This window comes from Miscanthus floridulus, chromosome 2, assembly GCF_019320115.1.
Source record: "Miscanthus floridulus cultivar M001 chromosome 2, ASM1932011v1, whole genome shotgun sequence".
NCBI lineage: Eukaryota > Viridiplantae > Streptophyta > Magnoliopsida > Poales > Poaceae > Miscanthus > Miscanthus floridulus.
Genome location: NC_089581.1, coordinates 4974835 through 4991023, shown reverse-complemented (window position 1 = coordinate 4991023; position 16189 = coordinate 4974835). Strand labels below are relative to the sequence as shown.

The following is a 16189-nucleotide window of genomic DNA, read 5'->3' as shown; positions in this document are numbered from 1 at the left end:
CCCGCGCAGGGGGGCGGGGACGTGTGGGCCGTGGATCCACAGCTCCACCTCCACATCGACGACGCGGCTACCTAGCTATAGCTAGCTACCCCTGCAGCGCTGTCTGCGGTCCACCTCACCTTTGCCTCTCTTTTAGGTGATGTCACCATGCATCATATATCTATCGCCGTCTCCGTCGTGGGGTCGCCGGCTAGCCGGCCGGCCCGACGGGACATGCATGTGGCCCGTCGCGGCGCCTATCGATCAGCAGGCGGCCCGGCCTGGCCTGGAGGAGGGCGGCGACTGTGTACAACGACACATGCAGACAACATGCTACCAACGCCACGCGCACTACGCACGCACGTAGCTAGCTAGCTGCCGTAGGCTGATGCGACGCCGCGCGCCAGCGACCGTGACGTCGAGGCCGCCGTCAAGCAGTATACCTAGCTAGGCCGCCCGACCGGGGCACGCGTCGCGTGCCCATCATGTGCTTGCCCTCGATTGTTGCGTGCCGTGCCGCGCCATCTCGCCACTCGCGGGATCGATCAACGCCATCGTGGAGATCGCCAGGCTAGGCTAGCTAGGGTAAGGCTGGTGGCGACTCGGCTAAAGCAACAGCAACAGCAACGACGTGCACTACACACACGCCTCTCGCCGATCGATCGAGTCGCCGGCCGGCGTGCGGCGTGCACGCGCCCGCCGTTGCGCACCACCCCCAACGGTTTCCCTTTTGATCCGGTCGCTCCGGATAGATGGATGATAGCCGATCGCTCGAGCAAAGCGAACCGTTGGAATTAATCGAAATTTGAAAAGGCGTCCACCGTCGTCTCGATCGATCGGCGACCTATATTATCTAGTATCAGCCAGCAGCCTGCTGCGCGCGACGTGCGGCGCGCGGAACGGGCAGCACGTCGAGGCGAGGCGGCATGGGCTCGCTGGTGCGTTTTGGGCCAGCCAGCAGCGTGCAGACCGCAGACGCGCGCGCGGGGACGACGTCGTGGCAGAGATGATTCTGGCCGGTGTGCACTGTGCACTGTGCAGAGTGCAGAGAGCGCGGGCAGGGTGGACGTGGCCAGTGTACGCTTTGGCGTTTGCTGGCTCGCTCTGGTCACCGCCTGCCTTCACGCTGCAGTGTGTGTGACTGTGTTTGGACTGGTCACTGGTGGTGATGGACATGCTGGGGAAAGCGCCAAATGCATGTAAGACGAGCTAGTTCGTTTGCAACTGTTTAGGGAAGACCGGAATCTCACGTACGTACACCGTACAGCCATCATATCGTTCGCTACAGAACAAGTTCTTCAGCGTGGGGATTGACTGAAATTGATCTCTCAATGATGGGGTGTGTCCTCTGTACACTGGTTTCTGATAGCAGTTTCTTCACGCAAAAACCTTGCATCAGTATACAGACCGTTCGTCGATTCAGGTTTTGAATCAGCAGGTTTGGCATACTAATTACAGCTGAAAAAAACCTGACTAAGGCCATACTACAAATCAGTGTATGCGCGATTCTGTGAAATAGTCTTTTTTCTAAAATATTCAATTCGATCAAAACCCTGTGATCATCACAGAAATAGAAACATATATGTGAACAAGTAGGGCAAGAGCCCATACTGATGATGGAACAGCAAGCAATTTACACCTAACAAAGCAATAACATCTGCCAGCAGTGGAAACAAAATTATTGTTATTTGAAACTAGGTAACCACGACTGTTGATTGTATCTATATAGTTTCTGCTAAGCTCCAATACTTCACTTGATATATGTCAGGTACATATCTTCCTATCATATAACTGGGAAATCCAAAAAATCCTACTCATCGTCATAACTGGGAACTCTGAAAATTTCTCAACACAACCACAACACTTCTCACCACCAATCTGTGCCGCTTAACGTCTCGTATCTGCATACAAGATCAAAAGGTGTTAGCTGCACTGTAAGACTATAAATAAGATCACTCAAAATTGCAAGATGGCTAATTATCAACACAACAAGAACAATGCATCAAGCAAATAAATTGCTGAATCAAGCCACTGCAACAACTCATTGATTCAAGTTGCTAACAACTTTATGATATTCAATCAAGAAGAGTAGAACCACTGCTATCAGATTTGGACTGGAATAATTCAGCTGTACGTTGGCTCCAAAGTAGTTTCACCTTTCCATTCATCCATATCCTCAACGATGCAAGAGCCTCTCAGACAGCTGTGATAGCCCCCATCAAGGCGTACCACTACAGTGGTTCTTATGATTGATTGCTTGCCGGATCGAGTAGATAACGACAGGAATTGTGCAGGTTATGTGATGAACCAACACGTACACAACGCATGACCTAAGCATCCATTTGTGGTGAAACGTATGACAACAGTGAAGGGTAGCTGATTAGGTAACCTTTTTATACTTTAATTATTTGTTCCCAGGCTAACACTTCTTTGTACACGATGATGTCAACTGGATGAGAGGTACCTTGCGGCCAGTCAATTCTTTTTTGTTTCTATGTTTGTTAATTGCTTCCATAATTACATATGTGATACTATGTTATGGCCTTTGCATGCAGTTTGACATTTGTCTTTGCTCTATGTTAGCAGCTAATATGCACAAAATTCTGAATCTGATGCAAACATTGGTATGACTGCATCTGGCAGCTTAACACATAACCTTGTCCTTTCTCAAACTAATCAAGAAGAATCAATGTGGAACCCTGCAAAGAGACATACTGCAAACAAGGAAAAAATATGCCTATAGCATGCAGAGCAGAATGGAGAGGCATAGTTGCACTTGTACATATGCTATTATCACCTATTCTTATTGTCCATAAAACTTTGAAAGAGATTACATGCAAAGCTTCTGCGGCACAGGTTAAGAAAAACTAAGTAATCAATATAACTGTTGACTTGTTGAGTTTCCAGCTAATAAGGTCACGCTACACTGCATCAGGCATTAATTCTAAGTAAGAAAAGAAATATGTTCAGAGTGTAGTTTCGCCCACACAAATGAGTATTCTTCTAAAAGTAAAATGGATAAACGGCGGCACATCGCACAATTTAAAGACGGCCCTTAACCTTGTAGCTAAAGGATCTTGACAAAGGTGGCCTGCGTTCAACTTGGAGCAACTTTTAGATAACTGGGTCACAACACGTGATTTAATAGGAAAACTTTTATGTCTGCCAACAAAAGCAGGTTCTCTTCAGAAATTCAATAATATTTTCTCCAAGTATACAAGAATGAGAAGTAGAAGCGTACCTCTTCCTCCTAAGAAGATTGAGCATCTCTTCATGCTTCTTCTTGGCTCTCTTGTGTGTCCCAAGCTATCTTTTTGCCACCTTAAGAGCATGCTTGTCCTTACAAATCCTCAGAAGCGCAGTGATGCGCTTCTCATATGGTGCCAATCCAGCAATTTCCCTAATCACGCGCCTTACGAAACAGGCCCTGATGGTAGCTTTCTGAAATCCCCCAAAAAACAATGTGCTCAAAAAGCTACTAAAACACAACGTTTAATGGGTAGTTTCATCACAGATGTGCATTAGCTAAAGGATCTTGACAAAGGTGGCCTGCGTTCAACTTGGAGCAACTTTTAGATAACTGGGTCACAACACGTGATTTAATAGGAAAACTTCTATGTCCGCCAACAAAAGCAGGTTCTCTTCAGAAATTCAATAATATTTTCTCCAAGTATACAAGAATGAGAAGTCGAAGCGTACCTCTTCCTCCTAAGAAGATTGAGCATCTCTTCATGCTTCTTCTTGGCTCTCTTGTGTGTCCCAAGCTTTCTTTTTGCCACCTTAAGAGCACGCTTGTCCTTACAAATCCTCAGAAGCGCAGTGATGCGCTTCTCATATGGTGCCAATCCAGCAATTTCCCTAATCACGCGCCTTACGAAACAGGCCCTGATGGTAGCTTTCTGAAATCCCCCAAAAAACAATGTGCTCAAAAAGCTACTAAAACACAACGTTTAATGGGTAGTTTCATCACAGATGTGCATTAGCTAAAGGATCTTGACAAAGGTGGCCTGTGTTCAACTTGGAGCAACTTTTAGATAACTGGGTCACAACACGTGATTTAATAGGAAAACTTTTATGTCCGCCAACAAAAGCAGGTTCTCTTCAGAAATTCAATAATATTTTCTCCAAGTATACAAGAATGAGAAGTAGAAGCGTACCTCTTCCTCCTAAGAAGATTGAGCATCTCTTCATGCTTCTTCTTGGCTCTCTTGTGTGTCCCAAGCTTTCTTTTTGCCACCTTAAGAGCACGCTTGTCCTTACAAATCATATGGTGCCAATCCAGCAATTTCCCTAATCACGCGCCTTACGAAACAGGCCCTGATGGTAGCTTTCTGAAATCCCCCAAAAACAATGTGCTCAAAAAGCTACTAAAACACAATGTTTAATGGGTAGTTTCATCACAGATGTGCATTCCATGAGTGGAAAGTTGCAGTAACTTGTTTAATGAAAGAAGTTGAGTTAACCAAATTCACACCCAAAATCTTGCATCTGTTGTCTGGTTAACTGCATATGTCAATGGTGACCTGTGCTAATTTTACATGGCAATAGTAGTGTGACCTGCCAGAAAAATAAACCAGACAAGACAAGACAAGACATGGGAATTTCTAGGCTAACTACAAAGTGACTGGTGCAATAGTTTTCCTCAACCATGACTGCTGCAATAGTTTCCCGTCGAAGGCTAAATCTGAAGAATGCATATGCCAGAATTGAACTTGAAGCTAACACAAAACATTCTATAGAAAATATTGACTCTGAAGAGACTCTTCTTTCAAGCCTTCAAGGAGAACTTCAAACTATTGCAAATCAATTTCGCAGTAGACAGAAAAACTTCTGTGTGTGTTAACATTTTAGATAGCACTTGCACATCATGTGCAAAAGCCCATATAGTCATTGCACATATTCTCACTTCTCAATACCCAGAAACTTGAGCTTCTGACTTCATTTTGCTAGCATTCACTACAAATCTACATGTGACAACAAATTAATGATTTAGATGAAATTTATGAGAAAAACAATACCATGTTGCTAGCATTAAGTTGCATCAACACCTATACTTCAGTCAGTGAGCAATCCCTACACATTTACTTGCTCAGTTACATGCTTCAGAAAAAGTTCTCCTGGTATACCAAAGTACAATGTACAATACAGCATTAACTGTCAGGTTAGGTACAACCAAGATTCAGAATTTGCTCAATTCCATCCTACGAGCAGAAGATAAGGGAGCAAACGGCGGCACCAAACCATCACACAATACAGCACACAACTATGACACGGGACGCGAAACACACATCTACGCAGAAGGAACAGAAGGATTGAACGATCATTGCAGCATTGATACTTACTCCTTTGTGAGCGGAAGGGCGAGGCGGGAACTCGCGCTTGGTGACGACGTGGCCCTTGTTCAGCCCCACGAACAGCCCCGTCTTCGCCGGCGGCGGCTCCATCTTAACCCTAACAGCACAATAACCAAGCGAAAACTCCCCATCAGATACTGAAACATACGCAGCCTCCAGATAGCACGGTGCAATTGTACATCACAGGGGCACCTTTGAGCCCTCGAGGAGAAAATGGCAGCACGACGTAGGTCGGCGGTCACCGGTGCCGGCGGTGCTGGGTGTTTTTTTTTAGGGAATTCACATGAGCCATTATAAAATATCACAATTCTTTATGAGCCACCGAAAAGTTTGGCGGACTTCAACGCTACTACTCTAGGGCTGTTTGGAATGCGAGATTTTTTCCCTATTCCTACATTTTTCATATGAAATTGAACTGATTCCTATGAAATTCCTGCGTTCGACCCCTAATTTTTATTTATCCCCGTGCCACTGTCGTCAGATTATACTCTAACAGTGTCACTGTAGATGTAAAAAGTCAAAAATACCCTTAGATCTAAATATGACATTAATTTTTTTCGAGCGTCTTAACGACTTCAAATAAAAAAACTCAAAACTAGAAAGTTGTAGATCTCTATAATTTTCATATAAAAATTATCTTCATTTAATTCCGTAAAAAAAATATATGATTTGATATGATTAATCTATCTTAAAAAACTTATATCTTTTTTGCGGTATTAAATAAAGATAATTTTTATATGAAATTATAGATCTCGACCAGATATACAACTTTCTAGTTTTGACTTTTCCCATTTGAAATCGTTAAGATACTAAAAAAAATTAATAGCATATTTAGACCTAAGGGTATTTTTGACTTTTCACACCTGTAGTTTGACACCGTTAGAGCCCAATCTGATGACAGTGGCATAGAGAGAGAAAAAAATTAAAACAGTGACGCTGAAGTCAAATTTTTTCGATGACTTATAGGAAATTATGATCTTTTTTAATGGCTCACGTTAAATTCTCTCTTTTCTTTTTCCTTACGAAAATGTGGCAAGGTTATGGAAAGTTGGACGCCGGTTATTAAATAGAAAATTATGGCTGTGGAGGCCCAGGGTAGAGAAGCTTTGGGCCCATGGGTTGGTCAGGCGCGTAGTGATTGGGCTGTATCTGTTGGCGTGTGGCCCGTATCATCAGCGCGATCTGTCTGGACTCCGGAAACAAAAATTGTGACAAGCCCAACGTGAAACCCATGATTCCTCTTTCTGGAAAAGAATTCAAAACAAACATTTCGTCTCTCTTCTGCATGCCCATGGTGAAAGTCATTGGATCAAATGTGAACCCTTGTCATACCATAATCTAGTCCCTAATGACAACTTCAGTGTCCAAAAAATAACTGGTACTCAGATCTGTAAATTATAGTTCACTTTAGTTGTATCTTAAACCAAATACTTCTACCTTTATATAGTAAAATGCATCAGCATCTTCTCCAATTCTCCATGAAATATGTTGCATTAAATTTATAAATGTTAATATTCTTTTCTGAAAACTTTATCAAAGCTATAGAAGTTTAACTATGGAGGGCATGAGCTTCACTCTAATTTGTTGAGCCCCCCTAGAGCGCTGCCATAGCATTTGTAATTCAAAACTCCTTCCTACTTAATGCAAAGACGCTCAAGACTTTTGTGTATTCGAGAAAAAAATAGAAGTTTAACTTAGGACAAAGGTTAAGTAAATTATAATTTAGAATGTTGGGAATATAACCTGATTCGTGGTAGCGAGGTCGTTGCAAACCTGATGTGAGTTGAGCAAATTATTACTACTGAACAAGTGGCATTTAGTAATTTTGAGTGAATCATAAAATTCACTATAGAAATAATATCTTAACGCAAGTGCTTCTGCCTCCAGCTCGTTGTACCTTAAAAGCAACAGTATAAAAGTGTTTGCTTGGAACCCAATTCACAACCACGCGACCGGAATGACGCTCAACGTCAGTGCGCATAGTGGGGGGAAATATAACGAGGAAATGACCCGGCACGATGGGGCTTTCTTTTCGCACTAGCAACCAATCGCCGGAAAAAGAATGCATTTCTTACAGGAAAGCACCTGCTCCTGCTTTCCCTTGCTTCAGAATAGTGCTTATCTATAGCAGGAAACAAACACTTGAAGATAGCTGTGCCTCACTCTCACTCACTACTTGGCAAAAAAAAAAATATACAGCAAAGCTATACTTTCCTTCTATATAAGAACTACACCATTTCTTTACCAAATGGTAGAGAAAAAAATATTTGTAGAATATGGAAATGTATGCTCCTTGAAATTGTATACAGCAAGTGGAGGTAGACACCTAATACAATACTTACAACAAAGGCTATTCCATCCAATTATTGGTGAAGCAGCAATCAAGATCATCAGATCTCTGAATTTAAGAAAGTGCTAAATCCAAGAGATAATGCTTACCCCATAAGTCCTGATTGATTGTGAGTAGGGCACGCTACATCAGAGGTCAACTTAGGTTCATTCATGGCACAGAACCATGGATAACCCATGGTTTCTCACAACAGATAAGGCCGGCAACCTGGCAGTGGCTGCTGAATTGTTCAACAGGGGGTAGCTCTGGAAAGGGCTACCAGTTAAGACTTAAAGAGGTCAACACCGCAAATGATTTCTGACCAAAGAACCACTTGCATTTTTGCATAAAGTCTAGTATTTCAGAATCATAGAAGTCCAACTTTGAATCAGTCTCCCGTGCACATGTACAGTCTCCCGTGCACACGTACGCATGGTATGAACACAGAGGATGCAAAAAAAGGTCAAAGAAAGTTGACCAATTGGTCGCTATTTTAGTTATTAATAATTGAACAAATCCTCTTTTACATGAACATCTTATACGGCACTGCGTCGGCATACTCTAGGGGGATCTCATCGTGATTAAACTTGGATGCGCCGAGATCCCAAGCCCACCCAGTGCTTCATTGATATTGTACAGCAGCAGCTGGGAGGAGTGGAGTAGGCATTCAAGAACCTCTCTCTCTCTATATACGTTTCTTTCTCTAATCTAGTACTAGTATGGCTGACCTATTTACACACATGACCTCCAGATCCTGCCCTCCAAAGATATTACAATGACAGATACGTCGTCGTGGTATCGCCGCCGGTCGCCATGTGGTATCTCGATCAATTCATGAAAGTCCATTCCTGCAACCACAAGGCATGTGAAAAACAAGATCAGTGACTGATCCGAGCTAATTCATCTTGACCTTCCAGAAGTTCAAAAGTTACTGCACAACGACTACCAAACACACACGATATGACTTCAGTATACCTGCTTTGTTTGCAGCTCTGAAAAGAACTTCCTCCACTAGATGCTGGGCAGGGTCACCTTCAGGGGTTGTTGCAATGAACATTTCAACCTGAGCAACCGCCTCCTCGTTGGTGAAATATTGGTAAAGCCCGTCTGAAGATAGTATCAAGAATCTGTCCCTTGTGCTGATCCTATGGTGAAAGAGCGAAGGATTGCACGTGATGTATGGGGATGGCCCGACGTAATCTATTCTGAACATCTCCAGCAGCGCATCATTCCATTTGGGCTGTAAAAGCATAGCAAAGATTGTAAGTACAGGAAGGAATACAAGAGTATGATACAAGATGCAGCACAGATGATATAACTTAGTGTTACTAGATGCAAAAGGTCAAAGTTCAGGCATGTTGACTCAACTACCAAGATCATGTGAAAAATTTGGGTTGCTTGGCTTCATGGTTATCGTCACAAATTTTCATCTTATAAGCTATATCTCACTTCAGTTCCAAGAAAGAGACTGCCCTCTTTCATTGTGTCATTATTGATTTGCAAAAATGGATTATAGATAATAGTTTTTACTAGAACCGACACTATTTTAGCTTCGTTGGAGAAACGTGCCTTCCTTCAAAGCCACTCCACTCGCTAACTTCCTGGCCACATTTCAGTACTCCACAAGCACATTCTTTGCACTTGGACAGAAGCAAAAGAAACTTCATTTTCTCTGAGAGCAGCTTCTCCTTCACTTCTTCAGACTAGCTATACACATGGTGACTCTGAAACTCAAGTAATTTATTCATCCGTTGAAAATTTTGTGCATGTGGCCATAAGCTTTTAAGTCAAGGTCAATACAGTCTGTTTCAGTGTAAAATGGACATAATTTCCACTCCAGGGAAATTAGGATTGAAAACGATTTAATCTTTTTGTCAAACTTTGGACCAGTTATACCAGTTCCTGCTTTCCTTTTTTGACCTTTGATTAATCGAGATCTGAATAACTATTTGTTGACCAAGAACCACAGCAAAAGTGTCATATTTTGCACCTGATATAATGAGATTAGACTGTTTCTCTGACCCTAGAAATTTATCCTTCCAATTGCATGATCATAATCATCTAAACAAATTCATTATGTGCAGAACTGATGTAATCAAATATAAACTAACCTGTTTCAAGAAACCAGCTCCAAACGCTCTCGTCACCTTAAGCGAGCCCTTCACACGGTCCTTGGAGATCGCGGTCCGGTCATCAGGATGCTCGTTCCGTATTCTGCAGACTTCCTGTGACCAGGCAACGTGACATATGAGTTACTGCGAGATCAGATCATCAAAAACCAGCCACTGAATGACTCAGTTAATCTTGAATCAAACTGTGAATCATCAATTCAGTTACCTCTCGCACTGACGTGCTATGTTCTGATGTAAGCTGCACAGCTGACAAGAGCGGAGTGCCATCCCCAATTAATCCATCGAATGAACCCTCACTGATCTGCTCGAGATCAACGCTGTCCATTGTTCCCAGGACAGCCCGGCTGTCACCTACATTCATGAGGTACATGTCCTCCCCTTTCATAAGCATGGCTAGAACGCAAGAGCCCATAAGCGCAAGCTCCGGAAACTCGCCGACCATCTTATCGGCGACGTCCAGGTAGGCCTCTTCGGTCTTGCGAAGCGCGCGTGCAAGCGCCTTAAGCACGGCGAGGTGGTCGTTCTCGCTGCTGCTCCTAGCAGGGCGCTGAGTTGGCGGCTTCAGGCTGGAGCAGTCGCGCTCCCACTCGCACTTCCACCGCCGTGGGTCATCACCGGCGCCGCGCGGGGGTCTTGATCGGCGGGCGCGGCGGCGGTTGGCGGGCTGGTCCTGGTGATCTGAGGCCGTGGTGCTGGTCGGCTGGTCGGGATGTGTGTCGTGCTGCTCCTCCTGCTCGCACTGATCCCAGAGCAGGCCGCGGAGCTCGCGGTGCACGGCGGCGTAGAGATGGGAGACGAGGAAGTCCGTGGCGTCGGGACCGTTGAAGCCGTCGTAGATGCCGACGAACACCCAGCCCCGCTCCTCGGACACCACGATGTGGACGCGGTCCTCGCCGGCCTTCCCCTGCGCCCACTGCAGCCCGGCGGAGCCGGCGCCACAGGCGGCCGCCGCGGTCGCGGCGTCAGGCGAGCCGAGATCCAAGGAATCCTGGAACTTTTCCGCCCGCGCGAGAAGCGCGCGGGTAAAATTCCGCAAGCGGCGGCCGCCGTGTGAGAGACTCCGGCGGAGCGCGGGCACGGCGCCTCCCATGCGGCCGGATGTGGCGGCGCCAGGGAGCGGGCCGGACATGAGCGCGGCGTCGAGGGGGCCCGAGAGGAACCCCCTCTCTATGGGCCCGGAGAGGAACCCGCCCCCGGCGGGCGCGCAGATGGGGCCCGACGGGACCCTCGGGACCGGCTGCAGCGGCACGGCGGCGAACGACTCGGAGCTCTCGAACCCGCAGGAGGCGGGCGCGGCCGACGAGGCCGTGGAGTCGTCCGGCAGCAGGAGGAGGACGGAGGTGGAGAGCGGCGTGGAGACGTTGGCGCTGAGCGCGGCCCCGGAGATGGCCCGGAACGTGGTGACCTCCTCGGCCGCGGCGGCCGCCTTGGCGTCGGCGACCAGGTCGTCGACCGCGGAGAACGGCACGAGCACCTTGTCCGGCCGGACGTAGCAGAAGGAGTGTCCGAGGCCCTCGTCGTAGGCGGGGTCGGAGGGGAGCGCGGCGGGCGCCACGTGGCGGCGGCGGCCGGCGGCGCCGCCCGCGCAGCAGAAGCAGGCGAAGGAGTTTCCCATGGCGGGACCGGGACGGGAGCCGGGGGAGCGGGGGGAGCGGAGCGGAGCGGAGGGCTGCGGATGGGGGGAGGGTTGGGTGGTTATAATGGGGGGAGCATTAGCTACGCTCTAGCCGCGGAGGAGGCGAGGAGAGTTGACTTGTGGGAGGGAGAGAGGAGAAGGGACGAGGGAGGAGGAGAGTGGGTGGGGTTGAAATGCCCGAATAATTTAAGCTGGTTTCCACCTCTAGGCGTTGACTCGTGTGGGCGTCTGAGCCCGCCAGGCAGCTGGTGAAGCCCCGCCCCCTCGCCCCGGTCCGCTGCGTCGTCGTGGGGGCGGGGCCCGCCTGCGCCTCGGTGCGGAAACCTGATGCGACCTTCTGCGTCCGCGTCCGTGTGGCCGCCTGTGAGGCTGAGGCTGAGGCTGAGGTGAGCCGCACCTTTGCCTTGCTGCTGGTGTCCTTGTTTCTGTCTACACGGATCGGCTGGAAAAAAGGGCCTTTATTTTTCTTTTGGGGTTTTATTTTATCGTTTATTTACGGCTCGTATGGTCAGCCTTGGCTTTCAGTCATTCAGTGTATCCGCTGCTTGTGCACTGTTGAAACTAGGTGAAGTCGTAATTTTTTACAAGAGCCGACAATCATATTTTTATTGATGCATATTGCAAGATAATACATTCTTTTACTTGAAGGCTAGGCAGTGTTCGACTGATGGTTTATGTGGTTGATAAGCCGGCTAAAGCCGATTTATTGTAAGAGAAAAATAATATCTATGACTGATAAGCCAGGCTAATAAGTTCAAGCGAACAATGTGGAAAACAACTTGATCTATTGGGCAAAAAACACAAATATAATAAACACTAAACAGAACCCATTAACATGCCAAGGGCAAACCATCTAGTGTTAGAAATATCCCTCACCATACATAATAACCGACCACCAGAGTTCTAGTGAAATTAGTTGCATGCCCTAAGCCTGGAGCCGTCATCGCATAGATCAGGCTGTTCGTTTGCTCGTAAACGATCGTAAATTTCTAGTCAGGAACAGTGTTTTTCTCTCACACCAAACCAGCCAGCAGTAAATAATCCACGATACGATACGGCCTCCCGAACAGGGATCACCTTGTTCGCTTGATCATTTCTGTGGCTTATAAGCTGACTGATACTATTTTGTTGTGAGAGAAAATACTATATAACTAATAAGCATGGCTGATACGATCAAGCAAACAGAGAGATCTATTTCCATGGCACACGAATCGATGGCCCTAGTGTATGCATCGGTTCGTGAGTTCCACCTACAGTACAATGTGTTCTCTTCTGTTCATCACTCTCATTCATGGTTTGTCCTTATTGACGTGGAGTGCAATGGCAAATGCTACACAGATTTTTACTGCTTGGTGAGCTTCGTCCGTACAAACCGATTTTGACTCTGACAACCACGGTTCTGGATGTTGCAATGTTCAGCCTGTTCGCTGGTTGGTTTTGGCCAGCCCAAACCAGCTAGCCAATAGTATTTTTCTCTCATAATAAACCAGCATCAGCCAGCTCAAATCAGACCAGAAATCCACCAGCGAACAGGGCGGTTGATGGTTCCATCAGAGCAGCCCATAGTTTGATTTTTAATCACACTAGAGCTGCACTAAAAGGTAAGAAGCCGTGTGTGGCACTTCAAGGATGGACAAGAGTCGTGAGAAGAATCTGTCTTCAGTCGTTAAGCAAGAAGCTAGACCTCGTCGATTCAGACTTTGAGAAATCACGCAGCGCGAGTGGCATTGACGAGCGATGCTGTGCGACGGAACCACAACATAAGAAACAAGAAGATGGGCAGTACGAAAAACGAGCACGTGCCTTCGAGAAGGGCCCGTTCGAGAAAGTCAGAGACCAGGCAGCGTTTTCTGGGCCTTGCACAGGAGACGGACGCGACGCGTGCTGCTCAGATTTAAACCTATCAGCTAATATTTTTCTCTCACAACCTGTCCAACCAAAGATCCTCCTCGGCGTGCCCGGGACGATCGAGTCCAGTGGCGGCCGGAACGAACGGCCGTCTGGAACCGTCGCTCGGCTGCCGTGCCGTGGACCTCGCGACGACGACGCGACTGCCGCGTGACCCAAAGCCGACCCGGCGTCCCCACTCCGATCCCCAGCGCCGAAACCGCACGGAACAATCGTGCGCTACCGCTCCTCCGCGGGGGCAGGTGGGGAAACCGGCCACGCCACGTCCCCTGGTCCCTGGGGGCTCTGGCGTTCCGGTCCGGTGAACGCAGCCAACCAATCGGAGGAGTGGTTGGGGGCGGGGCGCGCGGACCGCAGAGAGGCAGAGCCGTCCGTCCGTCCGTTCACGTGGGCGCGCACGGCGCGGGTGGCCTGCCCGCCCGTGCCCGGCTCGGCGATGCTCTCCCTCAGGTCTCAGCTCTCACTCGTCTCACTCACCTCGCCCGCGGCCGCCGACCGCAGGCCACTAGGCCAGCCAAGAAAACCAACCACGCACGCAGGTCAGCGGGGCGGGTGGATTTTTGGCCCCGTCCGTCGCTGGAAGGCTGTGACTGCGAACTAGTGGAGGCAGGAGGCTGCCGTTTTAGGCTTTTGGAAAACGAGCGAGGCCCCAGGCAGCCCCCACAAGGTGACAAGGTCCCGCGTTTGGGTTGGTCGCCGGTCGCACGCATGTGTGGCTGCAATTGCATCGCTTGCGTCGCACTCGCAGCCTTGGGGTGAGTTCGTTCGCGGACTTCGGACGGGATGAGCCTGAGTAGTCCTTGACTTTTCTCATCATCTGAGAGCTGAATTCAGCTCAGTTTGTGTAGGCAGTAGCCGGTAGCCCGGCGGTGGTAGCTCGCTAGCTCCTGGCTTTTTGCGTGTTCCTGCTGCTGGCTGTGCTGTTGTTTCTTTCCAGTTTCGGGTGTGCGATACTGCGATCGAATAATTCAGCCACACGGTTATTGGTTAGCCGGCAGCAGCATCTAGGTCTAGTAGACGAGTAGATCGTGCACTTCACATGGGCATATGACACGCTACGTACTACGCAGGTCCAGTTGGATTCGGCTGCTTTTGCCCGGGGTCCTGCACGTCCCAACTTTCCAAGGGCAGCGAGGCATCCGGCGTCCCGCATCCGATCCAAATCCAACTCAGTCGTTTTGGCGGATGCGATTATTGTATGCACCACGCGTGACAAAAACCTCCGGTCCTTGGCTATTCACTTTCGTGACAGTAGTGTACTGAAGTGTATTTTTGTACGTATATGCATAGTTGGATACATACATAAAAGTACCTGACAAGTTTGTACTACAAGAATCGTCCGGCGGAAACGACAATCCGGGGCGAGACTTGCAGCGTGGCAACAAGAAGCCCCGGCCGCTTCCCCGGGTCAAAGGGAAACGCGCGAAACAAGAGGCTTCAGATGATGACGCGCTCTGGTCCTGTGGAAACAAAGGAACAAATAAAGGCTGTGGCTCGACACGACGGTCACGGCGACAGCCAGATGGTAGGAGCAGAGAGCAGCGCTACGACCTTCAGCTGTGGCTCCTGTTCGTCAGCTTCGTGTGGCTGTCAATCTGGGCCGGCGGCTAAACTGTCGCATTAATCACCTACGAGTCTAGGACCAGGAGATTCACTATTTCACCTTTGCCAGTCGTCAGCAGTGACACCTGCTCTTTCCCAGCAGTATGCAGCCTGTTCGGAGGCCGTGTCGTATCGTGGATTATTTACTGCTGGCTGGTTTGGTGTGAGAGAAAAACACTGTTCTCGGCTGAAAATTTACGATCGTTTACGAGCAAGCGAACAGGCTGATGGTGCCGTTTGGCTGACAGAAACCCGGCTCGTTGGGTTTTTTTTCCTGCTGGAAGTATTTTTCTCTCACAAGATTTCATTGGGAATAGTGTTTTTAGCATAAACAGTATTTTTATATGCTGCTGTGCTGTAAGTATTTGCCCGTGTGTGTGCATCTTATGCTGTCGGTTCGATTAATTCTACGTCAGTGTTCGTCATGTCTCAGGGTAACAAGGGTATCGTTATCCACTTTAATAAAGGATTAGTAGTATGTTACTGTAACACAGAAAGTAACGGTTGACACCCGTTATGGCCAGTACGCCGACACCCAAACTCGTTACTAGAACACCCGTCTAAACAGGCTCACGAGAAAGATGTACACTTTGCTATCTATCCGCGGCAGACCTTCCATTTCCAGCAGGCGCGTGTGCGGACAAGAACCGTAGCGAAATCCTGTTGTGCAGGTCCGAGATCAGAAGATCTGGTCTCCGATTTTTTTTTTTTCTTTTTGCGATAATCTGGCCTCCGAATCTTGGTCGCGAGACAAAAGTCACAGTCAGCTAATTGGCTATGTTTGTTTGGGCTTATCAGGATCAGCTATACTTTTTAGCTATAAAATAGTGTTTTTCACTTACTATAAATCAGCCGCAGGCACGGTAAATCCTGTTGAACAGCCCGAATGCGAGCGAGCGAACAGCCATCGTCCGGCCCGGCATATAGCACGGGAAAAGCCAGCAAAGCAAGCGAGCGAACAGCCGACCGAAACACCGGACCCAACAGGAACGGAACGAAACGACCGCGCCGGCGCCGGCGCAGGCGCAGGGGCAGGCGAGGCGATTCTCACAATCTCACGCGGACCTGATGCCCGGACCCGTAGGAATAGGAATCACTCGCACCGTTTGTCTTGTCCGTCTCCATCCTCCGCCGAGTCCGCACACGGGTAGCCGGGGCAGGCAGAATCCAATTCCCACCCGGCAACCGGCATCAGCGCATCGCCCCGGCCGGCCGTTTCGACGGAGGTTTCGATCGATCGTGGACGCTT

At 48.2% G+C, this 16189-nt stretch overlaps 1 protein-coding gene and 1 long non-coding RNA gene across 2 annotated transcripts; both read right to left on the bottom strand.

The window, feature by feature from the left end:
* Positions 1-1626: 1626 nt before the first annotated feature.
* On the bottom strand, positions 1627-4381 carry LOC136537726 (uncharacterized). Its single transcript, XR_010779133.1, has 4 exons — positions 4137-4381; positions 3679-3878; positions 3221-3420; positions 1627-1880 (listed from the first exon to the last, which is right to left on the bottom strand). It is a non-coding gene; the product is annotated as an uncharacterized lncRNA (long non-coding RNA).
* Positions 4382-8127: 3746 nt separating this feature from the next.
* On the bottom strand, positions 8128-11553 carry LOC136537725 (protein phosphatase 2C 35-like). Its single transcript, XM_066529684.1, has 4 exons — positions 10000-11553; positions 9774-9887; positions 8638-8902; positions 8128-8510 (listed from the first exon to the last, which is right to left on the bottom strand). The coding sequence occupies exons 1-4, from the start codon at positions 11407-11409 to the stop codon at positions 8395-8397; spliced, it is 1905 nt and encodes a 634-aa protein (XP_066385781.1). The 5' UTR covers positions 11410-11553; the 3' UTR covers positions 8128-8394.
* Between the last annotated feature and the right edge of the window lie 4636 nt (positions 11554-16189).